This window comes from Scleropages formosus, chromosome 11 (genome assembly GCF_900964775.1).
Source record: "Scleropages formosus chromosome 11, fSclFor1.1, whole genome shotgun sequence".
Taxonomy (NCBI): Eukaryota; Metazoa; Chordata; class Actinopteri; order Osteoglossiformes; family Osteoglossidae; genus Scleropages; species Scleropages formosus.
The window spans coordinates 16,961,550-16,985,174 of NC_041816.1; the positions used below are offsets into that span (position 1 = coordinate 16,961,550).

The 23,625-nt window shown below is 41.1% G+C and overlaps 1 protein-coding gene across 1 annotated transcript in view; it reads right to left on the reverse strand.

The window, feature by feature from the left end:
- syt9b (synaptotagmin IXb) overlaps positions 1-22,047 on the reverse strand; it is a 31,107-nt gene extending 9,060 nt beyond the window's left edge. Inside the window, exons 1-3 of the mRNA XM_018763454.2 lie at positions 21,900-22,047; positions 9,502-9,856; positions 8,585-9,125 (exon numbers count right to left, since the gene is read on the reverse strand). Of these exons, the coding sequence (XP_018618970.1) occupies positions 8,585-9,125; positions 9,502-9,856; positions 21,900-22,047 (1,044 nt within the window). The remainder of the gene's footprint in view (positions 1-8,584; positions 9,126-9,501; positions 9,857-21,899) is intronic.
- Between the last annotated feature and the right edge of the window lie 1,578 nt (positions 22,048-23,625).

Genomic DNA, 23,625 nt, shown 5'->3' on the forward strand with positions numbered 1-23,625 from the left:
GTTCCAGTTAACTGATTTCCAGTTCAGCAGCAAAATACCTGAGAGTTTTGTAATAGAAAGGCCCCATTCCCTACAGAGGTTGGTGCTGTAAAATGCAGGATTCATGAAAGTACTCAGACAAATGGCAATGTGACAGCTGTTAGCTGTCAGAAGCTTTTTAGAAAGTGAAATTATCCATGACTGACTAGTATGTGCCACTTAAATAATGAGTCTGCAAATCATTTCTCAGTGTTCCATGCAAGGGAGATGTAGGGTTTCAAGACAATATTGCCAGTTATCTGTTTCTGTCAGATCAACAGATTAGATGTGTATTACACTGTTTTTCTTATCCATCTTTGTCATTATCGCAGGAACCACAATGGCATGATACTAAAAGCCAAATGTAAAGATGAAGTGTACAAAAAGAAATTCAGCATAGAGATTATGAATGAGTTTATCTTGATGTCATGCCAGTTTTGCATACCTAAACAGTAGTTTTCTTATTATACTGTAAAAACTGAAAGATTTTTAGCAAAGGTCTATGAAATGCTGAGCATTAGTCATATACATATAAATACAATATATGTATTCTGTGTGGTGGCACAGTGGGTTGGACCACAGTGCTGCTCTCCGGTGGGTCTGGGGTTCGAGTCCCGCTTGGGGTGCCTTGTGATGGACTGGTGTCCTGTCCTGGGTGTGTCCCCTCCCCCTCTGGCCTTATGCCCCGTGTTGCCGGGTTGGGCTCTGCAACCCCGTATGGGACAAGTGGTTCTGTGTGTGTGTGTGTGTATATTCCCTGTATGGTCTTACATTCACTTCCTTAGCAGATAGTTTTCTCCAAAGCAAATTCCAATGAACTCTATATAGTGTTATGAGCCCATACACCTTATTCACCAGGGTGACTTACACTGCTAGATACACTACTTACACTGGGTCACTCATCCATACATCAGTGGAACACACTCTCTCTGTCACTCACACACTATGGGGGAACCTGAACAGCATGTCTTTGGACTGTGGGTGGAAACCAGAGCACCCAGAGGAAACCCATGCAGACACAGGGAGAACAAGCAAACTTCACACAGATTGAGCAGGGATCAAACCCACATCCTCTCACACCACCCAGCCACTGTAAGATAGCAGCGCAACTCGCTGTGCCACCATACCACACTATAGGGCTTTGAAGCTCACATCATTTTGTATAATCTACGGTAACACTGGACCACTGATTTTAGACTGTTATATCTTTACATAATAGAAATAAACAACCTTCTTGGACTCATACAGGAATGAGCTCTGTCAAGGTCTCATTTCCTTCATGGTGGATGAGGAGGGGATTTGGCAGCTTACAGAGCCAGAACATATACTGCCTTAATGCTTTCTCATGAAATTAAGCATTTATTCCTCTAGGATATCATGCACTCCAATGATACATATGTGGTTTTTATTAGTTCAAGTCAGCAAGCCATGATTTGAACTTAGCTATTGTAAACCATTTTCTTCTTTCTCTTGTTTTGATCATTTCACTCAGTTTTCTTTCAGCCCTTATTGATAACTGTTTAATGTAATTGGTTAGTATTATTGTTGCAGTATTTATAGCAACAATAAAAATACACTGTACAGACAGTCTCCAGGTTACGAATGTACGATTTACATACAACCCATAGTTACGAACCACCCCCTCTAAAAAAAAAAAAAAAAAAGAAAAAAAAGTATATTATATATTCGAGTTACATACAATGGTTCGCAATAACAAAGAAGCGCTACTTTGCGACACACGTCAAAACATTGCATGTCTACAGAAGTTCATCGGCTCATGGGCCCAAGCTAGGACAAAGACTGCATTCTTTTGTCAGACCATGTTGCTGTTAACAGTGTATCGTATGTGTTACTGTATTTGGCTTTAATTTTTTTGTTTTTACCCTCGTAACCATGGCAGCAAAGCATAAATGTGATGCAACTGATGGTGATGCATCAAAGGAAAGGATCACTATTAAAACTAAAGTAGAAATAATAAAGCAACTGGAAAAAGGTGAAACACCAACGAACACTGGAAAAGCATTAGGCTACAGTCGGTCAACAATCAGGACAATTTCAAAGGACAAAGCAAAAATAATGGAGCATGTAAAAGGCTCTGTTCTGCTGAAATCTACAATTATCCAACCTACATACAAATTTGACTTAAAGACAGATTTAGAAATGGAACTTGTTCGTAATCTGAGGACTGCCTGTATTTCATTTTGCAATTTGGAGCATTTATTATTGATTTATTGCACACTTCTTGATGACATTAGGAATTCAGCAAGTATATAGAGAACCAATAATGTATAGCAAAGCTTTTGAACTCATCATATGGCAGCATAACTTGCAGGAGCTTTTCCACCTCTTCTTCTGCAATTAAGAACTTCGGACAAGAAAGTAAATTAAATCAGATGGTCCAGTGTCTGGATGAAGAAAAGCTTGCTGAAACTTGTGAGATGAATATCTCTGGAGCAAAGTTTAATTAGCCTTTTAACCACACAGTTGCAGATTCACATCTCACTGAATTAACTTCTGTTGTATTCATGTTAGATAAACATGAATCTAAATAATACAGTAAATGTGAATGCATCAGATTGGAAGTTATGAGAGGCCTTCTACATTATGATAATGGTGCCTAGTAAGCAAACATATAATGTAATAAGATTGCAGCAATAATCAGCCCTGTCCAATTATTCTGCAACTGAGATAACTTAATATTCTTTGTGAGTTCACCCACATTCTTTCTTCACTGTCTCCTCCATGTTTAATATACAGAATCATGGAAACAAATATACACCTCACACACAAAGCATAGGGTGGAAGTCAAGAACAATGTTAATTTCTGTCTTTCATTCCACTGCAATCTTAAGGTATATCTAGCATCTAATATCCAGTGACAATTATAAAATGTTGTTTAAATGGATTCATATCAGGTTCACAAAATCTCAGTTCAGTGGCACTGGATGGAAGGACTGTACACTTTACCAAGGAGGCATGTAAGCAAAACAATATTTCCATACTTGTGCAACTCAGCAGAAAAATGCCCATAGCACAAAAGCATGTAAACGCCAGTAACTTTTAAAATCATTATCTAAATAGATTTTATTTTGTAATTTGTTCTCTGGAGAGAGCAGTCATAATTTTATGGCCGATTTCCTGGCAGAACCAGGAAATTACACTTTGCTACAAACTGGATTAGTCTTCGACATTATCTCATCAGTACAAATTATCAGAGCACTTTGCTGCATTGGGATGCCAAGATCACCAGAGATGCTAGGCTAAGTATTCCTATATATGAATAATCTGAGATTTTCCAACAGCAGACGCAAATAAACATTTGCATTTGTATTCTTAGACTGACAAACACCACAAATCCATGCTAAGCCACCCTGAGAGACTGCTGAGGCATTCAGACACAGCCATTGTTAATATTTCACCCATTTAGTCAATCTTCATTCACATCTCCTGGGCATGCTAAGACTTCTTAATGTGTATGTGTCTGTTGCCTTATGTTGATAAGATAATCCGTCAAGGGTTTTCCAGTGACTGGGCCAACAATATTTGCCGATTTTACACCTGATTACTTCTGATGATAATGTGGCCCTGTGTGTTGTTGTACAAGTCTAACAGGTTACTAGAGCAACAGTGCTAATCTGAGATGTTTACATTTACATTTATTCATTTATCAGAAATTGTGCATTAGCGTGTAACTGTGTGGAAACATGCCATTTTTGTTGATATCTGTAATGTTGGGTCACATTTTCAAGGCTCACATTTGTAGACATGGTATGACGGCAGCTGCTGTAGCATTCAGGGATATGTCACAGATTGGTTGGTCATGTTTCATTTTCAAGAGGGGTGGGCAAGGATGCCTCCCAGCATGCAATGAAGAGGGCTTCCACCTGCAGTTCCAAATGCAAGTCTTTTCACCACACAGAAAATGAGGACTTGAGGATAGCTGGTAGCGTAGCGGTTATTGCTACCGTCTCTGGTTCCCAAGGTCACAGGTTTAATCCCTACCTCTGGCTGTAGTACCCTTGCGCAAGGTACTTACACCCTAAAATTGCTCCAGTAAAATTACCCAGCTGGGTAAATGACTAAGTTGTTTTGGAGAAAAGCGTCAGGTAAACGTAAGTTATTCTCAATCATTACGTTTCAAAGTTATTAATTTTTAAATGCCACATCCTACTACAGCTTTCCCCCCAACTCTTGTTGTCAGGCAATAATTCCATGTTTATATGTAGCATTTTCCAGAATGTTATCCTTCGTATTGCCTTGTTGTTGTGATGAACTGGACTTCTATAAATTCACAACTTTTAAAGATGTTAACTGAATAACTGGTGTTTCCTTATAATAAAATTACAACATAAACCTCGTTTTTGTATAAGTATAGCATCCTACATAAATACAATCTGGAATTATCATTCAAAATAGAATAGTCATGGGAGACTAGTACGTATTTGCTTTACAATAGATGAAGGTTATTCATTCAGCTGCTTTTGAAGAAGAAAGCAGAAAGAAGGCATAACCTATTCAAATGAGCAGGGTAACCTCCATTATACTGTGCCTTCATAAGTAAATATTTATCTCCTTGAGGCTGAGAGGAAATGGATAGAAATGGTCAAATTTGGACAACAGAGCTGTTGCAAATTTGCTTTCAGTATAATCATACAATAAGGCTTAAGGCAGTGAGATAAAAGGCATGTGCTCTGTGACTTTTACAGGAACGATTACCACCTTATCTTAACCATTACATTGTGATTTCGTTAATCTTTGCGTTTACTTTTACGCCAACATCAAAAAAAGCATTGGAAAAAACTGCTTCCTGGGAAGAGCACAACAGCACCGGAGCAGCACGTGTAATGAAAAGCAGAAAGTATGATGTCTTGTATGTGCCATTTTATGCGTCCGCACTGTTGATGCATTCACGTACAAAAGATGAAAGGATCACTCTGAGCAGCAGTGCTCCAGCCTGGAAACCTGGCAGCTTCTTGGCCGCCCCAGCAGGAACCTTACTGTGGAGCACTATTGAAACGCCAAATGCTATTCACAGGAGCATTGGACCTCCCACTGTTATTTACTCCAAGACTGAAGTCGAATACCACTTCACGAGTTTTACACTTTGTAAAAGCCAACACTCGACAAATTTTATGCAAACAAAACAGTGAAATTATACTTTATTATGACAATATAGATGCTAGTTACAGTATATGTGAGCTTTTCAAAGCAACTAGAAAGACTCCTTCATTATTAAAGGTACATGATACATTCACTAACGTCTGTTGTCTTGTTTCTGCCGGCCTGTTTTGGCGTCACATGAAACCATAAACTTGCAGCCCTTAAAATACCGAAAGAACAAAAGGGATTGACATATGATTTAATCTCACTTGTATGATTCACTCTTCAGTCAGCGGAAGTGTCAAAGACTATGTGTTCAATAAAGTCGTGGACTGCCCATGGAAACAGCAGACTTACTTTACCTCATATTACACAACAGGTGTGTTTAAGGTCCTGACCCTATTTCATCTGATAACAGCACCTTAGTGCCTTTTAGAATCTTGTTGTGTACATTGCTGAAAAGGCAAATGATTTTAGGAACACACACACCGACTGAAACCACTTGTCCCAAGTGGGGTTGCGGTGAGCCGGAGACTAACCCAGCGACACGGGGTGCAAGGCTGGGGGGAGAGGGGACACACCCAGGACGGGACGCCAGTCCGTCACAAGGCAACCCAAGCGGGACTCAAACCCCAGCCCCACCAGAGAGCAGGCACAGACCAAACCAACTGCACCACCGCATCCCCCCCTGGTTTTAGGATCATCCCACTGAAATAAACACGTTGCCCAAAATGTCTCATCTGATTCATTCGGCAAAAACAGGTCAGTGGCAAAACCCTTGTCTAGGAGGACAGTGCAGTACTGGCCCCGTGTTTTCAGCATTCAGAAATCAGACCTGAAACCTATTGCTGAACTGAGTATAGTCATTAATATGCTGCCAAAAAACAGACTATTAATTCTGAAGAAAAATGGACAAATTTGGCTTTTTACAACTGAAAAGTGATTCACTGAGTAGAAGGTTGTTGCACTGATGGAACCTCAACTTGGCCTGGATAGTACTGTTAGCCTATCTGTCTGAACGGCGATAGGCAGACGTAGCATAATTGTCCAGCAAAAGATCTATACTTACCATACCATCAGAGCAATAACTGACTGCAAGGAAGTTCTCCTTCTCCCAGCTATATGGGAGAATCATCATCTGCAGGTGGCTAAGCTTACTGAAGGTAACATCGCAGAAAAGTAACTTCTACCCCACAGCCTCACCTGTCAGAAGCTGTCATTTGAGGCACATTACCTCCAACACCAGAGGGATTAAGTCACTAATCAAAGCAAATGTCTCCACAAGCAGGACGATGGTAGGAGATGCACCTCATTACTGACGTGCGTTCCTCCATTGCCACGGCAACAGTACCATTTGTTTGCTTTGAACTTGAGCTTGATTTAGTGCTCATATTCAAAATTGTATGCCCTTGTCAGTTGCTGTCACTCGGATCCACCTCCGGCTCTTTCTCGCGCATGTTTGTGTTCGATATACCCTTTTAGCCTATTAACAGTAATTATTAATATGCAGCTTTCAGTAACAACTGGATGTCAGATTCACATGCTGGAGTGGCTAATTGTGAGGAACGAGGTACCATTGTGAAGTCAGACAATTTTAAACAAAAATATTGTTATGCGTTAAAAACGGATGTACACACACACACACACACACACACATTTTCTGAACCGCTTGTCCCATACAGGGTCACGGGGAACCAGAGCCTACCCAGTAACACAGGGCGTAAGGCCGGAGGGGGAGGGGACACACCCAGGACGGGACGCCAGTCCGTCACAAGGCACCCCAAGCGGGACTCGAACCCCAGACCCACCAGAGAGGAGGACTGTGGCCCAACCCACTGCGCCACCGCACCCAACAGATGTACAACTGAATATAAGATTTATTACTTGATTTTACTCACTTTATCAAGTCAATTATATTCATTTAAAAAAGATAGCTGAAATGTTTCCGATACATTAAATTGGGTTTATGTGGATTGTTCATTTGGGACAGGATATAAACATTTTAAAGAACATTATCCATAGGTAGAATTTATGGCAAGCTACATATTTCAGGCTCTGTTACACATCATTATACTGGGTCCTGGTCTTAGGGTTATGAATTTTGAAAGATGAGAGCCATTATTTGGCAGTAAAACATACCCAAACAGTGTTGGAATGTAGGACAAGATACATTCAATGCACTTCAACAGCGTGTATAATATGAGTCTCACGATGCTGTGATGATCGGTGCACATGCTAATAGGATAAATCAGTTGACAATTGGCAGTGAACAGGAGTCTGTGGAGACATTTTTGGTCATTTTAAATTAGTTTAAATTCCACTGTAGATTGCAGTTAACAAAAACATTGTCTTACATTATTTTTTATGTGTTAACGATATCCCAGACTCTTACAGAATCGCCACAGCAAAGAAACTGAGATATGTCTCTATTACAATTCTGTTGATTGTATAGATGAAAAAGAAGACTGCAGATGATGAATGTTGTTTATGTAATAAGTTGTTCAGCATTGAGAAAGGGGTTGTAGCGATAACATGTTTATATTTTCTGTAATTTTCAAGTGGCGTTTCAATATTTTCATTTCAATTCAATGTTGTTTCAAATTAATAAAAGATAATAAGTCCTGCAATAGACTGACATCTTGTCTTGGTGAACCCTGCCTTGTGTTCTGTGTCTTCAGAATAGACTCCAGACCAGTACAATCCAGTAGGAGGAACAGTTGATGAAAACGAACTAAATTTTTAATTCATTTTACCTCGATCTGAGGTTTTCACCAAACCTAACTCTTGAGGAAATCCAAGCATATCTGTATTAAGCTTTTTTATACTCATAGATTCTTAGAGATAGTGAACAACGTGATTTTTAATTTATGGATAAATCAAGTTGTTCAAAGACTTTGTCACATATAAACTTCTAAGTTTAAGATGTGGTGTGTACATAAAATATAATATTCTGCATTACTATATATGTTGAATTTTGTCATCTGTAGAAAAAAACTGAAAACATTTAGCAGAAACAAAGTGGCCCTCATCTGAGGCTTACTTTAACTTTGGTCATTAACTTGGCTATACTGTTTGACATAACCTGTATCTAGCGATATGGCTAACAGACATGCTCTCCAACATAAATAAGCCTTTTTCTATTCCTGTCAAATTAAATTTTTTCATCACGCAAAGTCATGGATTTGGAGTCTTGCTACGAGGAACTTCACTTACACTATAGTTCATTTACACATTTACACTTCATTTACATTAGTAGCTTGTGAAATCTGAAGAGTTCCCTTTAGCTTTGGACTGTGCCTTCTAGTACCCAGAAGCAGGATAAAACAATCCTGTAACTATATTGCCAGCTGCAGTCAGAATGTGCATTTGCCACTGCCAAAACGTAAGATTCATGGCTGGTAAACTCAAAGGAAACAATGTCAAGCAAATGCGAGAAAACTGACAGAAGGACACCTGGAGCTCTTACCGAACTGACATATTGGATGTCCCTGCAGAGTTTTGTCTCCCTGGGGAAGTCGGCCAGGTCCAAGAAGTTGTCTACCACCACCTGGCCAATGACGTCGTGGCGGGAAAATCTGTCGAAGTCGTAGACACTGAAGTGCAGCTTGCGTGAGGGCAGTTCGGTGTAGGCCACGGGGAACAGGAAGACCTCATCAAACACCGGGTTCAGAGTCTTGCGGTGTACCTTGGTCTGATGCTTGGTCTTGCGGTCGGGGAGCAGGTAAATCTTCACATAGGGGTCAGAGGTTCCCGAGAAGTCTTTGGCAGGAAGGTCCTCTGCCTTATGGATCTTGACGATGAGCTGCTCCAGGTCACAGTCATACTTGAGGATGAAATGAAGGCGGCCACAGTTGACGCCCCGTCGGGTGTCCTCACCATCCACAGAGCGCTGCTTGTACAGCTCAGGCTTAATACGACCCAGACCACTCAGGGACTCTTGTCTCTGGAACTGCGCCACACTGAAGTCTGGGTTTGACTGGTTCATTTGCCTCCGAATGGAATTGTGCCTTCAAAGGAAGCAGAAATAGGCTTCAGTGGAGCAGCAGATCACAGTTAATTAAACTATTGGGTGTAAGCAACATTGCCTTATAATTCTGTAATCTTAAGGTCTGAGACCTGGAGCTTTGCTTAAAGTTTAATGATGAGATCACTGCCAAACAGTTTTTATAAGCTGATATGAGAATATATCAAACTAGGCTTTTTCTGCATTTTTCTTTTCTTTGCATTTGTTTGTCTTTTACTGCCAGGAAATGGTTTTGGTTGAGAATGCAGGTGTCTGAATGGGAAAACCAGAGACAATAATGACACATTGAAATCTTACACATTTGTCCAGTTTGAAGAGTGATGCAGCTTATGATATCGTATTGTTGCAAGAACACTCACCGGACCGAGGAGGTGGGCTCGGTAATCTGCCGCTGCATGCGAACATTGTGGACGCAGTTCCCTTTGGCCTTGGACTGTGCCTCCAGAGGGATGTCTGGTGAGGTATGGCTGATCTTCATGGCTGCCTCAGGCACTGGGGCCACCTCCTTGGCGCAATCTTCACTGCACTCATTGTCGACGGTCTCCATATCTGTGCAGACGGGCTGCTGTTCTGCCTGGCCATCCTTGGTGCATGGCGAAAGGCCACGCTCGCGCCATGGGACCCAACACAGCTTCCAGGACACAAAAAGGGAAACCCCAAACAGGGCTAGGCCGCAGGCCGTCACCACCAGAGACAGCAGGCTCACCGACACATCTGCAGGATAGAGGAGCAAGAGTAATCATCCCACCACCTCTAAAGAAAAGCTTAATGCAAATTGTCCATTTAACCTAGGGGAAAATGCCTTGTTTGCTGCCTGGCAATTATAAAAACACAGTTAAAGAAGTTTCAACTACCATTTGAAATTATTCATTTCCATTTTGGATATCATGAAATTACTTTGTAGGTTATGCTACCTCTCAATTATTAATGTATCCATTGAAGCTAAACTCACCTAATACACACACACACACACACACACACACACACACACACACACACACACACACACACACACACACACACACAGAGTCTGAAGCCCCTTGTCCCAAGGGGGGTCGCGGCAAGCTGGAGCCTAACCCAGCAACACAGGACACAGGACTAGAGGTGGAGGGAACACACCCAGGAAGGGACTCCAGTCTGTCACAAAGCACCCCAAGCTGGACTCGCACCTCAGACCCACCAGAGAGGAGGCACAGGCCAGACCCGCTGCACCACTCCACCCCCCCCACTCATCTAATAGAGGAACAATACATTAGATGTAATATATGTGGGATTTTAGGGCATCATTATGGCCTTTAAAACTTTCTGTATGGAAGAATGTAGCCAACCATAGAAAAGAGATGAACATATGGGTAGGATGGAGGAACAGGGAGAGGAGGGTTCTAAACAGAAGGTGGCTTTTATTAACACCTAAACTAAAAACAGAAACAATGCCCCTTCAGTGCCAAAAACAAAAAATAGCCACACAAAGTGGGGGAATAAATTATTCTTTATTGACATGATATTTGTCTATGACAACTTATACATATTTACCTATTTACACAGCAGGGTATTCTTCCAGAAGCAACTGCTGGGCCTTGCAGCAGGAACCTTCCAATTTCAAGGCTACATCCAAAAAAACCACAAACGGGCCACCTAACTATGCTATACCACATAATCCTGCCCTCAGTCTTTCCAGTTTTGTGTATCTCCTGCTAGCTGCCTCATATAACAGACAATTGTTTAGCAATAGGCAGCTTGTTGAAATTAGAAACAAGAATCAGCATTGGGAAGGTTCTGGGGAGAAATCAGCGTGATGTAGCCTGGCTTTATGCTGTTTTCACATCCTGCTAACTCACAGAAGTAGAATCAAATATACACCTCCTTTTAAGTAAGTCTTTCAGCTCCAACAGTGTCTCAGTTTTTTCTTTATCTGTTCAGTAACTCCAAACGGTTATGAAGACAGACAAGCAAAATTACTATTACAATATTGCAACGACTGGTTTAAAAAAATATGACTGCAGCTCCTAATTTCCATTTTCATTATACGATGGGACTTTTTGGAAGTAGATTCCATTAAAAAGGTATCAGCTAGACCACAGAGAAACAGGGAAACTGCCGTCTGTCAGTAGAGTTGAATCAGTAGCTGATGCAAGCGTTTGTAGGAGAATGAAATACGCAATGGCAGAGTGACACATGTAACTGCGGGAGTCACCAACCCCACAGTCTACCCAGGGCCATGGTGTCAGCGCAGTGGAGTGGACAAAGAAGGCTGTGTGCTCCAATGGGTGTTCCTTCCTGTCCTTCCATTTTTATGTGGAAAGGACCAAATGACCTGCTGAGCTGCACAACCCCTCATGAAAGCAGCCTCCCCACAGTCCTTACTGTGTTTTATCTCCTTCCCTGCCATTTTAGAACACCTGCCAACTTGGATCCTCAGGCTGCAGAAATCCTGAAGGTCATGGTGTATTAAAAATGTAAAAGCGTTGTACAGTAGAAGCGATTCCCTCTGAACCAGTACGCCCCCCTTTTTTCCCTTTTGTTAGACTGTCTTGCAATACTCATTCTGTCTGCACAATCCTTTCTTTTAGTAATGATTAAAACTCACCCTCTGTTTTCTTCAGGGTAACAAAATCTTGTATTTAAAAGTCAAGAAAACCTACCAGCTACAACCAAATAACGTTAATTTAGGTAACAATATGCCAAAGTTAATCTACTCAATTTGCTGTTTATCATAATTATTCTGTCAAAGCTTAATAGTGTTTGTGTTTGATTTGAGCTTGATTTACTCTTGACTCTGTTCCTCATTATTACCAGGGTTTCTCACCTTGAATAAGGAAACGTGCATGTCAAGATAGTATTGTATCACGTAGTCCAGATTGGGTTTCGGCTCTTCCATTTTTAAAGGAAAATAAGGGAAACTGTTTGGCTATTAGCCAGCCTCTCAAGTCCACCCATGGACTCACAATTGTTGAACAATATTGCATTTTTTTCCTCTCTCTGTATTAAGCAATCCCTGTTTTCATGTGTATAAGGTGGTGTTAACCTTTGAATATGGCCCAGTTTTAGAGAGGTCTGGCCTGGTTGCTATACTGTTAATAACATGCTGACAGAAATGCATAGAAGAAGAGAGATAAGAAAGGTTATCTTGGGAATATCTGTATGTATTATTAAATAGGAGTTGTACGTGTTACCATGCTGTATTCGTGGGTATGCAAGACCATTAGTGTAATGTTGCATTTGGAAAATTCCTTCCAGGGCATGTACATTTTTCTGCATTATACATATCCTCTGTTACAGTACATAGCCATTCTAAAAATAATCAGAACCTTTACTGTGCTACACTTTAGATGTCTGCAGAAGGCTTTAAATCTATTTAAAAAGTACCACCTTTTCTAAAATAAGATCAAGTCAGACTTTAATAGAATAAACAGCTCCACCACAGTGATGTACTGTGTTTTGTTGGGCCTTTTGGAAGATGCTTATGTCATTGACTGAATCCCTTACAATTGCTCCTAAATCAGATAGCAGGAAGAGATGCTTTTAGTGTGGAGCAGGTGCTTTCAGCATGCCTGGTCTGACACTCGCACGAGGCTCATTTATGTCGTTCCTTCTTCCTCTCCCAGCAATTTAACCTTCAAACGGCACCTTGGGGCCACCTATCCTCCCTTCACTGACTGTGTTTTAAGAAGATGGTTTAGCTTTCAGCAGAGTCTAATGCCACTTACCAGAATGCATTTAGTGGGCTGGCTTTCCTTGCACCCACCGGACTGTTGCTGTTTCATTCAGAAAACAGAATAATGAGGGGAGGGGTGTTGTCTCTCAGAGGTTGCTGAAACAAACAGGAGGTTTGTTTTTTCCCAACTCCATGTTTAGGCCACATAAGGCCTCCTGTGCTATGGTCCCATTACTCAACTAATTCTGCTTAAGATTACAGCAGCTCTGAACGCTCAAAAGGTTTTTGGGAACCGTCCTGCTGTTTTTTTTTTCTTTCTCTCACAGCTGGAGTGCTCATGGAGCAAAGTTAAACAACAACATGACCTGTTATGCCTCCTACAACTATATTGTTTCTTACAGAAGTGGGCATTATGTAAAATGTGAGCAAAACTCAATACTAGAATTTTCACAACATTGCATTTTCTTAACCTGCATGTAGGATTTGAAATGAAAACAAAACCAAAACATAACCAGTATCTTGTCTAAAAGGGGACAGACAATGAACATCTACCAATATATTAACACCAAAAACTGAATAAGGAGTAGAATAAGTCCTGAACTGTGTGTAGAGGGATACTGCACCATTCATAAGGAAGAAAAACCTCCAGTTCTTTGAGAGATGGAGGTGGAAATCATCTTTGCAATTTGTCCTCCAGAACTTCCATAAAGGTTCACTGATATTTCCATCATTGTTTGCAGCAACTGTCCAGTGAAGTGCTTGTCTATCCTTGCCTGTGGGCTCGACTTGCAACCGCTCTTCCTCTTTGCTAATGCAGATTATTCACGTTGGGCATTCGCTGTCATTTAAGACTCTTCCCCTTGACGCCTTAAGTAATTTGGCAGCTTTTGTCACCAATACACCCTTAATTCAGGCATCAACTTTTTGGAAAGAAAGATGCTTCGTGTTGCTTTGAAAACTTAATTGTCACGTCTCTTTTATAGACATAGTGCTAACTGGGAATCAAGGTACTATAATATCTTTGTAGCTGTGTTTGTGATTAGCACTGAGGTAATCTTTTTCGTGTAGTGTTTCCGTATTTCTGTCCACCCCCCTGTATATAACAGCAGTTTTGTCCTTCTTACCAAAACAATTCCTATTTTATGCTCAGTATGCTAATGTAATGAAAAGATGAGACAACTCATGCCCTTTTCTCTTACCCCAATTAAGTTGTTTCTAATTCTGTCTCTAACTTGGCTTTCTATCACATCTCCTTTAATGTGTTCTGTTCACAAGGAAAACTTTACACACAGTGGGTCACATAGTGACATGCAGGAAACCTTGTACTTACTGGAGAGTTTTCTCCTGTTGTTGGCAAGTAGAGCTCTAAAGGTACTTGAGAAACCAGGCCCCTTGGCTATCTAGGAAAATAAGCTGTCACTGTGCCACAGAGCCTGGTTACTGCAGCCAAACAGTCTGCAAACCTTTGATGCATCTTTAGATTCCACCTTCATTAACCAATCCTCCTATTCCTGGGTGACTGTTTGGATACAGAGTTCAAAGATTAAAGCACATTCATTTTTATTATTTTTTTTTTCCCCTGAATTCCTACAAGTTAACCTTTAATCCTCATGTGCTCCTGCTGCTTGTGTTCATTAAAGCGGTGCTCATAAATGAACGTAAAATCACTCCTTGGTCATGGTGCTCATGGGTTTTATGCTGCCCTTTCAGCTGATAAGCTGACAAGGTGTAGTCATTGTATAATTACTTTTAAATATGGAAAAACTTAATACAATTTAATGCTTGGAGATTAGTTAATTACAGGTAATGTATACCATGCTTAACTTTTGAAAGAAGCCATGACAAGTTTAATTAGCCTCAGCTGAATTTGGTTAATTATCTCTACAGCAATCATCCCACCTCTCTATGTTGGCTCATTGCTTTTCTATATTTAGTACATAACTGCTAAAACAGAAACAACTGTAAGTGGGAAAACTTCTATCAGCCATAGAAGCCTGCTGATGATGCTTGTAAACATAGGCTGAGGCTTTTCTTTTTTTTAATTTTCTGTCCCCTGCGCACACCTCCCAATATTAACAGATGTTAATGCCTGGGGTTTCTAGTGGACAGTGCAGCAAACAAACTGAACTCACAGCTGTCAGCAGTGTCAAACAGGAGACTCTGAACCATGCCTGTGCTGTTTGTGTGCTGTCGATCATATGCGGGTTTGAGGTGGGAGATATGCCACCAGTGGAGGGACACTGAGGAATATGCTGTTGGCAGAGCAGATGCTTTTTCAGGAAATGTGTTGCACGACGATTACCCCTGCTGAAAATATGTGGCAAATCTTATGCAGCACCAGGGCTTGTCATTATGTTGTGAGGTCTCTGCTGCTATGGGCATCCTTCTGCAAGGCTGACAATGCTGTTGCAGAATGTTCTCCAGGAGCAGTGGGCTACACACTGTCCCAAGAAAATGGGTGCAGTTATGTCACAGCAGTGCTCAGGAATGACAGCAAGCAAGGAAAAGGGCTGCAATTATTTCCACTGCGGCACTGCTGAAAAATCAAACTGGATGTTTTAAGACGTCTCAAGACGAAGGATTTTTAAGAAAAGCTCACAATGAAGTCACAAGCATGATCTGAAATAATTTGGTTGAGTTGTACATTTATCTGACACTTTTCTTTAAAGCCACCTACAATTACTTACCCATTTATACAGCTGGGTAATTTTACTAAAGGAATTTAGGGTAAGTGCCTTGCTCAAGGGTACTACAGCCGGAGGTGAAGTCGAAACTTGCAGCCTTTAGAACTAAATACAACAGCTGTGACTACTGTGCTGAGAAGGATGATAAAAGATTCACAGATTAAGTTAACTCTCAGATGCAATGAGGTGGCTGCTAATATTGTCTTAAATCTGAGATCTTAATTTTCCATCCAAATTTCATTCTCAAGCAAACTTGATTTATATGTATTTATTTCTCGGCACATATACACTGATCACATCCATAGTACAAACTTGGTATGTTCAACTATATACTTCTGGGATTTCAAAATGCTGATATGTTATTTCAAACACCTTAATTTTAACCTGAAATACTGTTGGCATGCTAGAGGAAAAAAAAAAAGGTGGCAACAGAGCTTCACAATATACTGAGAGCAAACTTGATTCAGGACGACTAGTCAGTAATGAGGGTGAAAGCAGAGCAAAGAGCAAATGTCAACCAGACATTTACTGAGACAACAATCATGATCAGAGTCCTCGAGATACAATACAAAACCATCAGGACATCAAAAACAAGACAGATCATTAGGATTTAACAAATGTATTCCCCCAGGAACTGTTCATTAGAATTTAATTGCCTTAGCACAGAGAATGCCCCTTCCTCAGCAGAAGGGAGACAGAAACCTTTCAATTACATTGTGAGGAGTGGTGGTTCCTGCTACAGCCAGGCTGAAGCTTGCCTCCTTTTCACCATTAATGGATGAGGACCATTAGAAACATAAGGATGTCAGATGGGATCTACCACCAGACTCTTTACTTCATCACTCTGAGGTGGGCAATGAGCAACGCTCAACACAAGGTTGTAGGTCTGAACTGAAGATGGAAACACTGAACATAATTATTATTATTTTTTTCAATAGCTACTGTAAACACTTAGCAGGAAGTCAAAGTAAACTGAAAATGCTTTGATCGAAGGCATCTACTGAGCAAATAAATAATGCAAAAAAGAGGGATAGGGTTCATTATTAAATAAATACTGGCTGTGTTACAATTGCCTGTCCCAACTGTACGTTATTTTAGAGACATGACAAACAGACTTCCAAGTCCCTAAAGACAATGAAGACTAATTTCAAATATTTCAATCTCTCTGTGGGGATAATAAAGAATTATTAAAATTCCAGACAACTTGGCATACTATGCAATTAGCAGGTAGCAACACCAAGAGTCAAGAGGGAAAAAACACTTAAGGAACTAGTAAATTGCTCCCTATTTTAATAACCTGACGTGAGATTGACTTGCTCATAATCTTGCATTTTGGAACCAACATCTGTCAGGAGGATCTAAAGAGGGCTGTGTGGAGCCAATAAGCATTCGAACCCACATGAAAAGTGAGTGACTGCCAAACCCTTTGATTCCCATAAAAAGGGCTGGTTCCTGGCACTGCCCACGGTATTACACATTCCCTCAGAATCCAAATGCATGCTCTCTGTGCAGCTGGGCTCTAAGGCTTCATTACTGTGAGATGGTGCTGTTAGAATGCAACCACGACTGCCCCGAATCACCGACGTACAGAGATCTCTCTCGGCCTTTGGCAGGTTTATCCGTACTTTAGTCTCAGGACAACACACCCACTGAGCCCCAACATGGGGGCTGTCCTCGGTGCAATGGTTTTGCTGAGATGGATTGGAAAGGCCAGCCCAACTCTCTGAATGAGTCTCCTTAATCGGCTTGGTAATTGTGTTTCAACCGAATGTCACCATTTTATTAAAGACACTTCAGAGTCATTTTTTTTAAATCTTCATTGTGATGAAACACAATATGGCACCAAATCTTATTAAGGATTATAAGAGACTTCTATCAAGAGCAGTTTCCAACTTCTCACAGTTTCAGATATGTACCGTTTGCATTGTTTTGTTTTTGGATGAATGACACAATTTATGCTGCGTTGTTCTTCCACAGACTTGAGCTGAACCGTGATGTAATTAAGAACAGTCTGCAGTTAACTGTTAAATACAAAAATCAAAGCATAGATCTTAATCAGTAATCTTTACCACAATTCCCACTCAACATGCAAAATTTTCTTTCAAAAAAATGTTGAAAGTTGTAGTTTATTAGTTTTCTGTGTGCTGTGTCTCAAACCCTCTGATTAGGTGAAAGAATTAAGCAAAGACTACATCAGCTGGCAAGTGAGCTGCCACTTGAAAGTGTGGGATATTTTCATTTAAAAATACCATTAAAAATAATGTAAACTATGAATTAATTATGACAAAAATTATGAATAATGTTCATAAAGCAGCATTTCCCTTAGTTGTCTTGTCATGCAAGATAACCTACCATCTAGAGTTAACAAAGTTAGCAAAGTTCCTCTGTAACACATTATTCAAGCAGGTGCCCTGTGCCCTTAAGAACCCATCCCATTCCACAGAGAGACATCAAGCTGTGCCAGGATGAATGTCATCTTACTGGACTGAGAGGAGGGATAATATCAGTGACTCTGTAGGCAAGGGCATCAACGGGGGAAGTGAGAGACCAGACAGAGTCACACCACGATCCGCACAGCGCGTCATAAAGGGCCGTCACTGTCGAGATGAAATGCGTAATTTTTGACGAGGGAGAAGATGAGCACATGGAGGAGACGGATTCGGGCAATTCACAGAGTCAGAGGCCAGTGATTCTGTGGCAAACGAAGGCCTCACAGTGCTGAGAAAAAGCTTATGAATATCTTAACTCAAATGGCCCCAGCATTTCAACCACCTTCCAGTACAGGCAAGGGAAGATTGAATCAAAATCTGACATACCCTCCAGGCTTCCTGAGCAATAATCGCTTCCCTCTTACAAACTGAGTATTTGCCCCAGGCAGTGAGACATTCACCTAGACTGCTAAACTTAGCCTGGGATACAGAACCCTTTCATCTATTTATCTGAGCAGGAGACGCAGAATCTAAACGTTCAAAAGATGTCAGCATCTGGGAAACTTTCATACAATAGCTGGGGTTTTCTGATGAGAGCAAAACAGTCATCATTAAAAGATATTATTTTTGATCAGAACAGTCTCCTGGTTTTACCTTGTTTTCAAGGAACCTATTGATTTTAGCACAGGCAGTAGCTAGCTGTGGTCTAACACTATCATAGCCTTTCTTCAGCATTGCATCAAGGCTTCATGGGATATACTGTACATATTGAAGTCTACTGTAGCACCAAGTGTCACAAAATACTTGTCATGAATGAAGAAACTGAGACCAAATTACAGGGATCCAGATGCCTTTAAAATCCAATACACAGCACTCTAACAGAGAGATTACCCTCAAGAACCAGCATGACCAAGCATGATCACCTCACCAAGGTCAGGATCAACACTTCTATGGCTAATTTCATGTTGCCATCAATACAATGTCCACTCAGTATCCTTCAAAATATATGACATAGTCACTTTGAGGACGTCAGGTAAATAAGCTTAATTTGACATAACAGACTGTAAGATTCCATAAGGATGTCTTGGTTTGTCATTAGAGCTGTACAAATCAAAGTGAAGCAGCATTTTAATAATCTTATTTAAGCTCTGGCATTCTGAGGCTCACAAGACAAAAGCCACATGGAGCCCTAAAAATGACCATTTGGATTTTCGCTTAGATGGCAATTATACAATGCAATGAAGCCTCAGCTGCAGTTTCTTTTCAAACACAAATTAAAAAACCCAAAGGAAAAGACTCACAATAGTCCAGCATACATCCCACAATACTGTCAATGACTGTCATTATAAATGGACACAAGGGGTTATTATTGCACTGGCAGTGGGAGCATGACACTGGATGTGAACTCTGTACCTCCAGCAGAATGGGACATCTGCCTCCTCGAAAACTCATTATTGCCCTCTCCAGCAGTGAGCCAATGAAACAAAAGTCATCCGCCCATCGATGCCACCGTGGGGGGCCAGAGAGGCGATTACTGGCATGGCAGGACCATGAACACCACTGTGGGTGACAGGATGTGAGCCTCAGGAACCAAGAGAGGTCTTCTCAGGAAACAGTGACAAAAAGGTAACAAGCTGAAGAGGACACTAACAGCATAGGCGGTGAAGGGTATGAAAGCTGGCTGCTATGGAGTTATGATGGGGCAAGGATACAACAGCATGACCAAAGGACTGAAGAGCTAAAAATGATCAATAATAAATGAACTAAAACAGGTAGTGAGGTGACCCAAAAACAGGAAAAGACAGCAGAGTGACAGGACAATAAACAAGGGGAACTGGGACCTACAGAAGCATGGCCGTAAATTACCATATAGACCATCCCATCTTTGTCCTCTTATAGGAAAAGTGCAGCCCTTGAGGACCTGGACTCAGAGCTTGGTACTCTGCACTGCAACTGGTACTGGACTCTAGTCATGACATGTATTATAAAGAGTTCACTGTAGTCTTATTGTTCTAAACATACACCTTTTTTAACTTTATAAAAGGATTTTTCAGTGTTAAACAGGTCTTTATTGTTAGCCCTTCTGTGTTTTATTATCATCAGGAGACTGCATTAATGCAAACAGAATGAAGACTATTCAATTAATTGTGAGTAAAACAGCATAGCTAGATGTAAAGAAAAAAGCCAAGAATTCACTCTTCACTTCAAATAAGAAAAAATTACTACAAGCATTCTGTCAATCAGCACCATCTGAATTCTCCTGTTGTGTCATGAGACCTCTCATTTCAGTATACTGTACGGCATCATGTTCTTAGCCAATGTCTTTTTTCCAGGATGGTACAGTCAGTCATGTACTTTGCAGCTGCATTGAACCTCATAGGAGAGAAATCTTCAGCTTTTTGGCCACAAGGGCTGAAAAGCACTCCACACAGGTTGCTGAATAACAGGATATGGTATACAGATAGTATTAAATGGACAGAGACTGAAGCCAGATGCACAGCTATTAAAATGATGTTCATTAACTCTGAATCTGTTCTTGGAATACACATTTTCCCCATTGCTGCTCTTCCGCTCCTGCTGTCACAAGAAAGAAAAGTGCTGAAGCAGAAAGTGCGCTGTAAAAACTTGTGTTTCTAGATGTAGCTAATCATTCAAAGTAGTTTATGTCGAATCCTCTGCATGATATAAACCACAATGAACTGTTAATGGAATGTATCTGCATGTACACATGTATGTGTGTATCAGATGATAGAGAGCATGTTGTAGTCTGGTTCTTCTTTGTATGCCACTGCACAGTGTGCATCTAATAAAATACACTAAAATCTGATTTAGTCTCAACATTATGATGGCATTAAACAACTTAAACAGCCTTCAAATATACCAATTACAGTCGATTTTTTTCCTGACATTTTAAAACTAAGCTTCGTGAAGGAACAGCTGCAGTGGGTGAAGCGAAGCAGTAAAATTGTATGTGACTGATGCTGTTCGTGTGCAGAAGGTGTTTCCTTGGCTTGATGTTCTCTTGAATACACCCCGGAGGGTCAGTAAAACTGTGTGAAAAGGTGTGACCCTCAGCCCTCCTAGCCCCTACCGCAGAGGCTCTTAATCTTTTTTAGGTTAGGGACCTCTTTTAGAAAAATGCCCATCAGTAAAATTGGAAAAAATATTAAATTGAAGAGTGTTTACCTTGACATAGAATTATGTCATAGATAGTACTACAAGAACAATACATTTATTTTAAACTTTTATTTAGTTAGTGTCATTTTCTAAGCAGCTTCACAAACCCTCTAAAGCCCAATGAATGGATCCCAAGTTATGAACCTCTGCTCTAGCTCATATAAAGGCTGTGGTTTTGATCCCCCAGTCTCTATCAGATGGTGGGGTGACTTAGTAGAGCTCATGAGAGTAGGTGTGGTCTGTCAGAATCTAATGAATGTTGTGGTATCACTATCTCAGTAGAACTCCTGTGAGAGGGTGTGGCCCAGTCCCATCCAGTTCCAAAGTTGTGGTAGGAGGATTTGGAAGAGATCATGTAAGAGTGTGTCCTCCAGATCTCATCCACCCTCTCTACATGTGGGCTAAGGAGCCCTGGTTTCATTCTTGCCTTGGAGGAAAATCACACCGGCATAAAGAATACTTAGCAACTAAGTGCACCAACCAAGCCCACTAAGTGTAGACATTGGGGCGAAAACGTTTCAAAATATTTTCAGATACTTTACAAGACTAGATGATTTATGTTTTGATTGTTGCAGTTTCCCGGAGACAACTTTATGTGCGGGTTGGACACCACCACTCGTATTAAACTGAAGTTGTGAATGGAAATTCGGCGCAATGTTCACAGTAGAGGAAAACAACTAAGAATGACAAACTAAGTCACCGGCGGTTCAAAGTTTGATATGTAGTAAACGATGCGAAGATGCGGCATCATGTGATTGTGGGAGAGAAATCACACTCAGTCATGACATGCGTGACCCAGTCGGTGTGCTCACCTGAGTCGGAGTACCTCGGTCTGGCCAGATCACGGAAATAATAAATGAAATCCAAACAGTTGTCATTCTGCACTTCGCCCTTAGAGCAAAGATCCGAGAGGAGTTCCAGCGCCTTCTGACAGATCTCGTCCTTTCTGTCGCCAGGCATTTCCCTCCAGCATCCTTCTGAATGGAGGGGCTTGGGCTGCTCCGCACCGCACCACACCGCACAGCGCAGCTCCGATCCCCGCCCCCCCCTCCTTCTCTCTGTCCTCACGCGAGCGCTCGCGCCGCCGCCGCCGCCGCCGCCGAGCGCATCACCGCAGCGTCCACGAGGACGGGACCGCGTCCAGCCTCTGCTCTTGTTCCTCTTAGCAAAAGTCTCGCTTGGAATTTGGGAGACTTTCCTGTGAACGGACGCCAAGGATGAGGTGGAAAAAGTCGGACTTCAACTGTTCGAAAGAAAACACAACGAGTTTTCCTTTCCCTGCGAGTCGGAACGAAAGATTTTGAGACTGAAAGCGAGTCCCCGCGACAGACTTCTTCACGCGCGCACGCTCGAGCGGCGGGTGATCATGAGGGGTAGGAGATGCGCGCTCCCCACAGCATCGCGCAGCAGCAGCGCTTCGGACGCCCGATGTGCAGCTTCACTTGTCAGTGAGCTCCATGAGGAGATGCTCACCTCTTCACAGCTCAGCGTTCCTCTGGCTGCATCATGCGTTCTGCTAGTTTCAGAGCAATTCAACCGGGGCCGCATACCTGACCCAAAAAAATGTTCATTTTAATACAAAAATTATTTCCCATGAGAATAACACACCTGAGAGACGGACCAACAGATCGAAGCAATTACTGAAAGACAGATATTTTACAATATCAGGCAATCATCATATATATATACCATTCACCATCCACAGAATTTTATGCAGAATTATAACATACCGACTTAAATAAAAGTTATAAAAAAAGGTATTATGATAAAATAAAAAGTTATAAATGATAAATCAAATCTTTTAGGTCTATTTATATATGCAATTATTTAGCTTAATTTTAAGAACTATAGCTTGAAAACAACTTAGAAAGGACATTAAAAAAACTATATTTCTTTGAGACTTGGTATTATGGCTGTCAAACTGACTTTGTGAAGTTCTGTGGTCATGAGGTGGTAGTATAGTGATTACCCAGCTGTATAACTGCTTAAGTAGCTGATAACACAAATGTGTAGATTAAATGCATAAATGTAACAGAGAGCTCCTGAAACAAAATGCAAGACTTGTTGGGTTTTACAGCAGTTGACAAACATTTTTCCTGTTTTCTTCATTAAGATAATGTTTCCTCCCACAAAACCACCTATGTCTGACATTGAGCACCACCTTGAATAGAAATAGAAGACAATGCCACTAAGGTCACCTAAAGCAAAGAAATAAAACCATTGCTGCAGGAAGCTTTTTCGTGAAACTGTTACTAGACACAGTGAGGTCACCTTCGAGGTCCAACAGAGACAGAAATACAAAAGGACTAAATTCACTCTAGACAGGAAAAAGAAGCCAGTGATTTCAGACCTGTCTGTACAACAATATCCTTGAACACAGTAGTTCAACAAACCAACACACCGGATGAAGTACCTTTGTGACTTTTTGTTGAGATAAATTAAGTAGATTTTTGTTCAGACGTGAAGGTCATTTTTGCAAATGTACCTTTGAGTACTCCGCAACATAGCACTGTGTTAGATACCCTGAACCTACTGCAG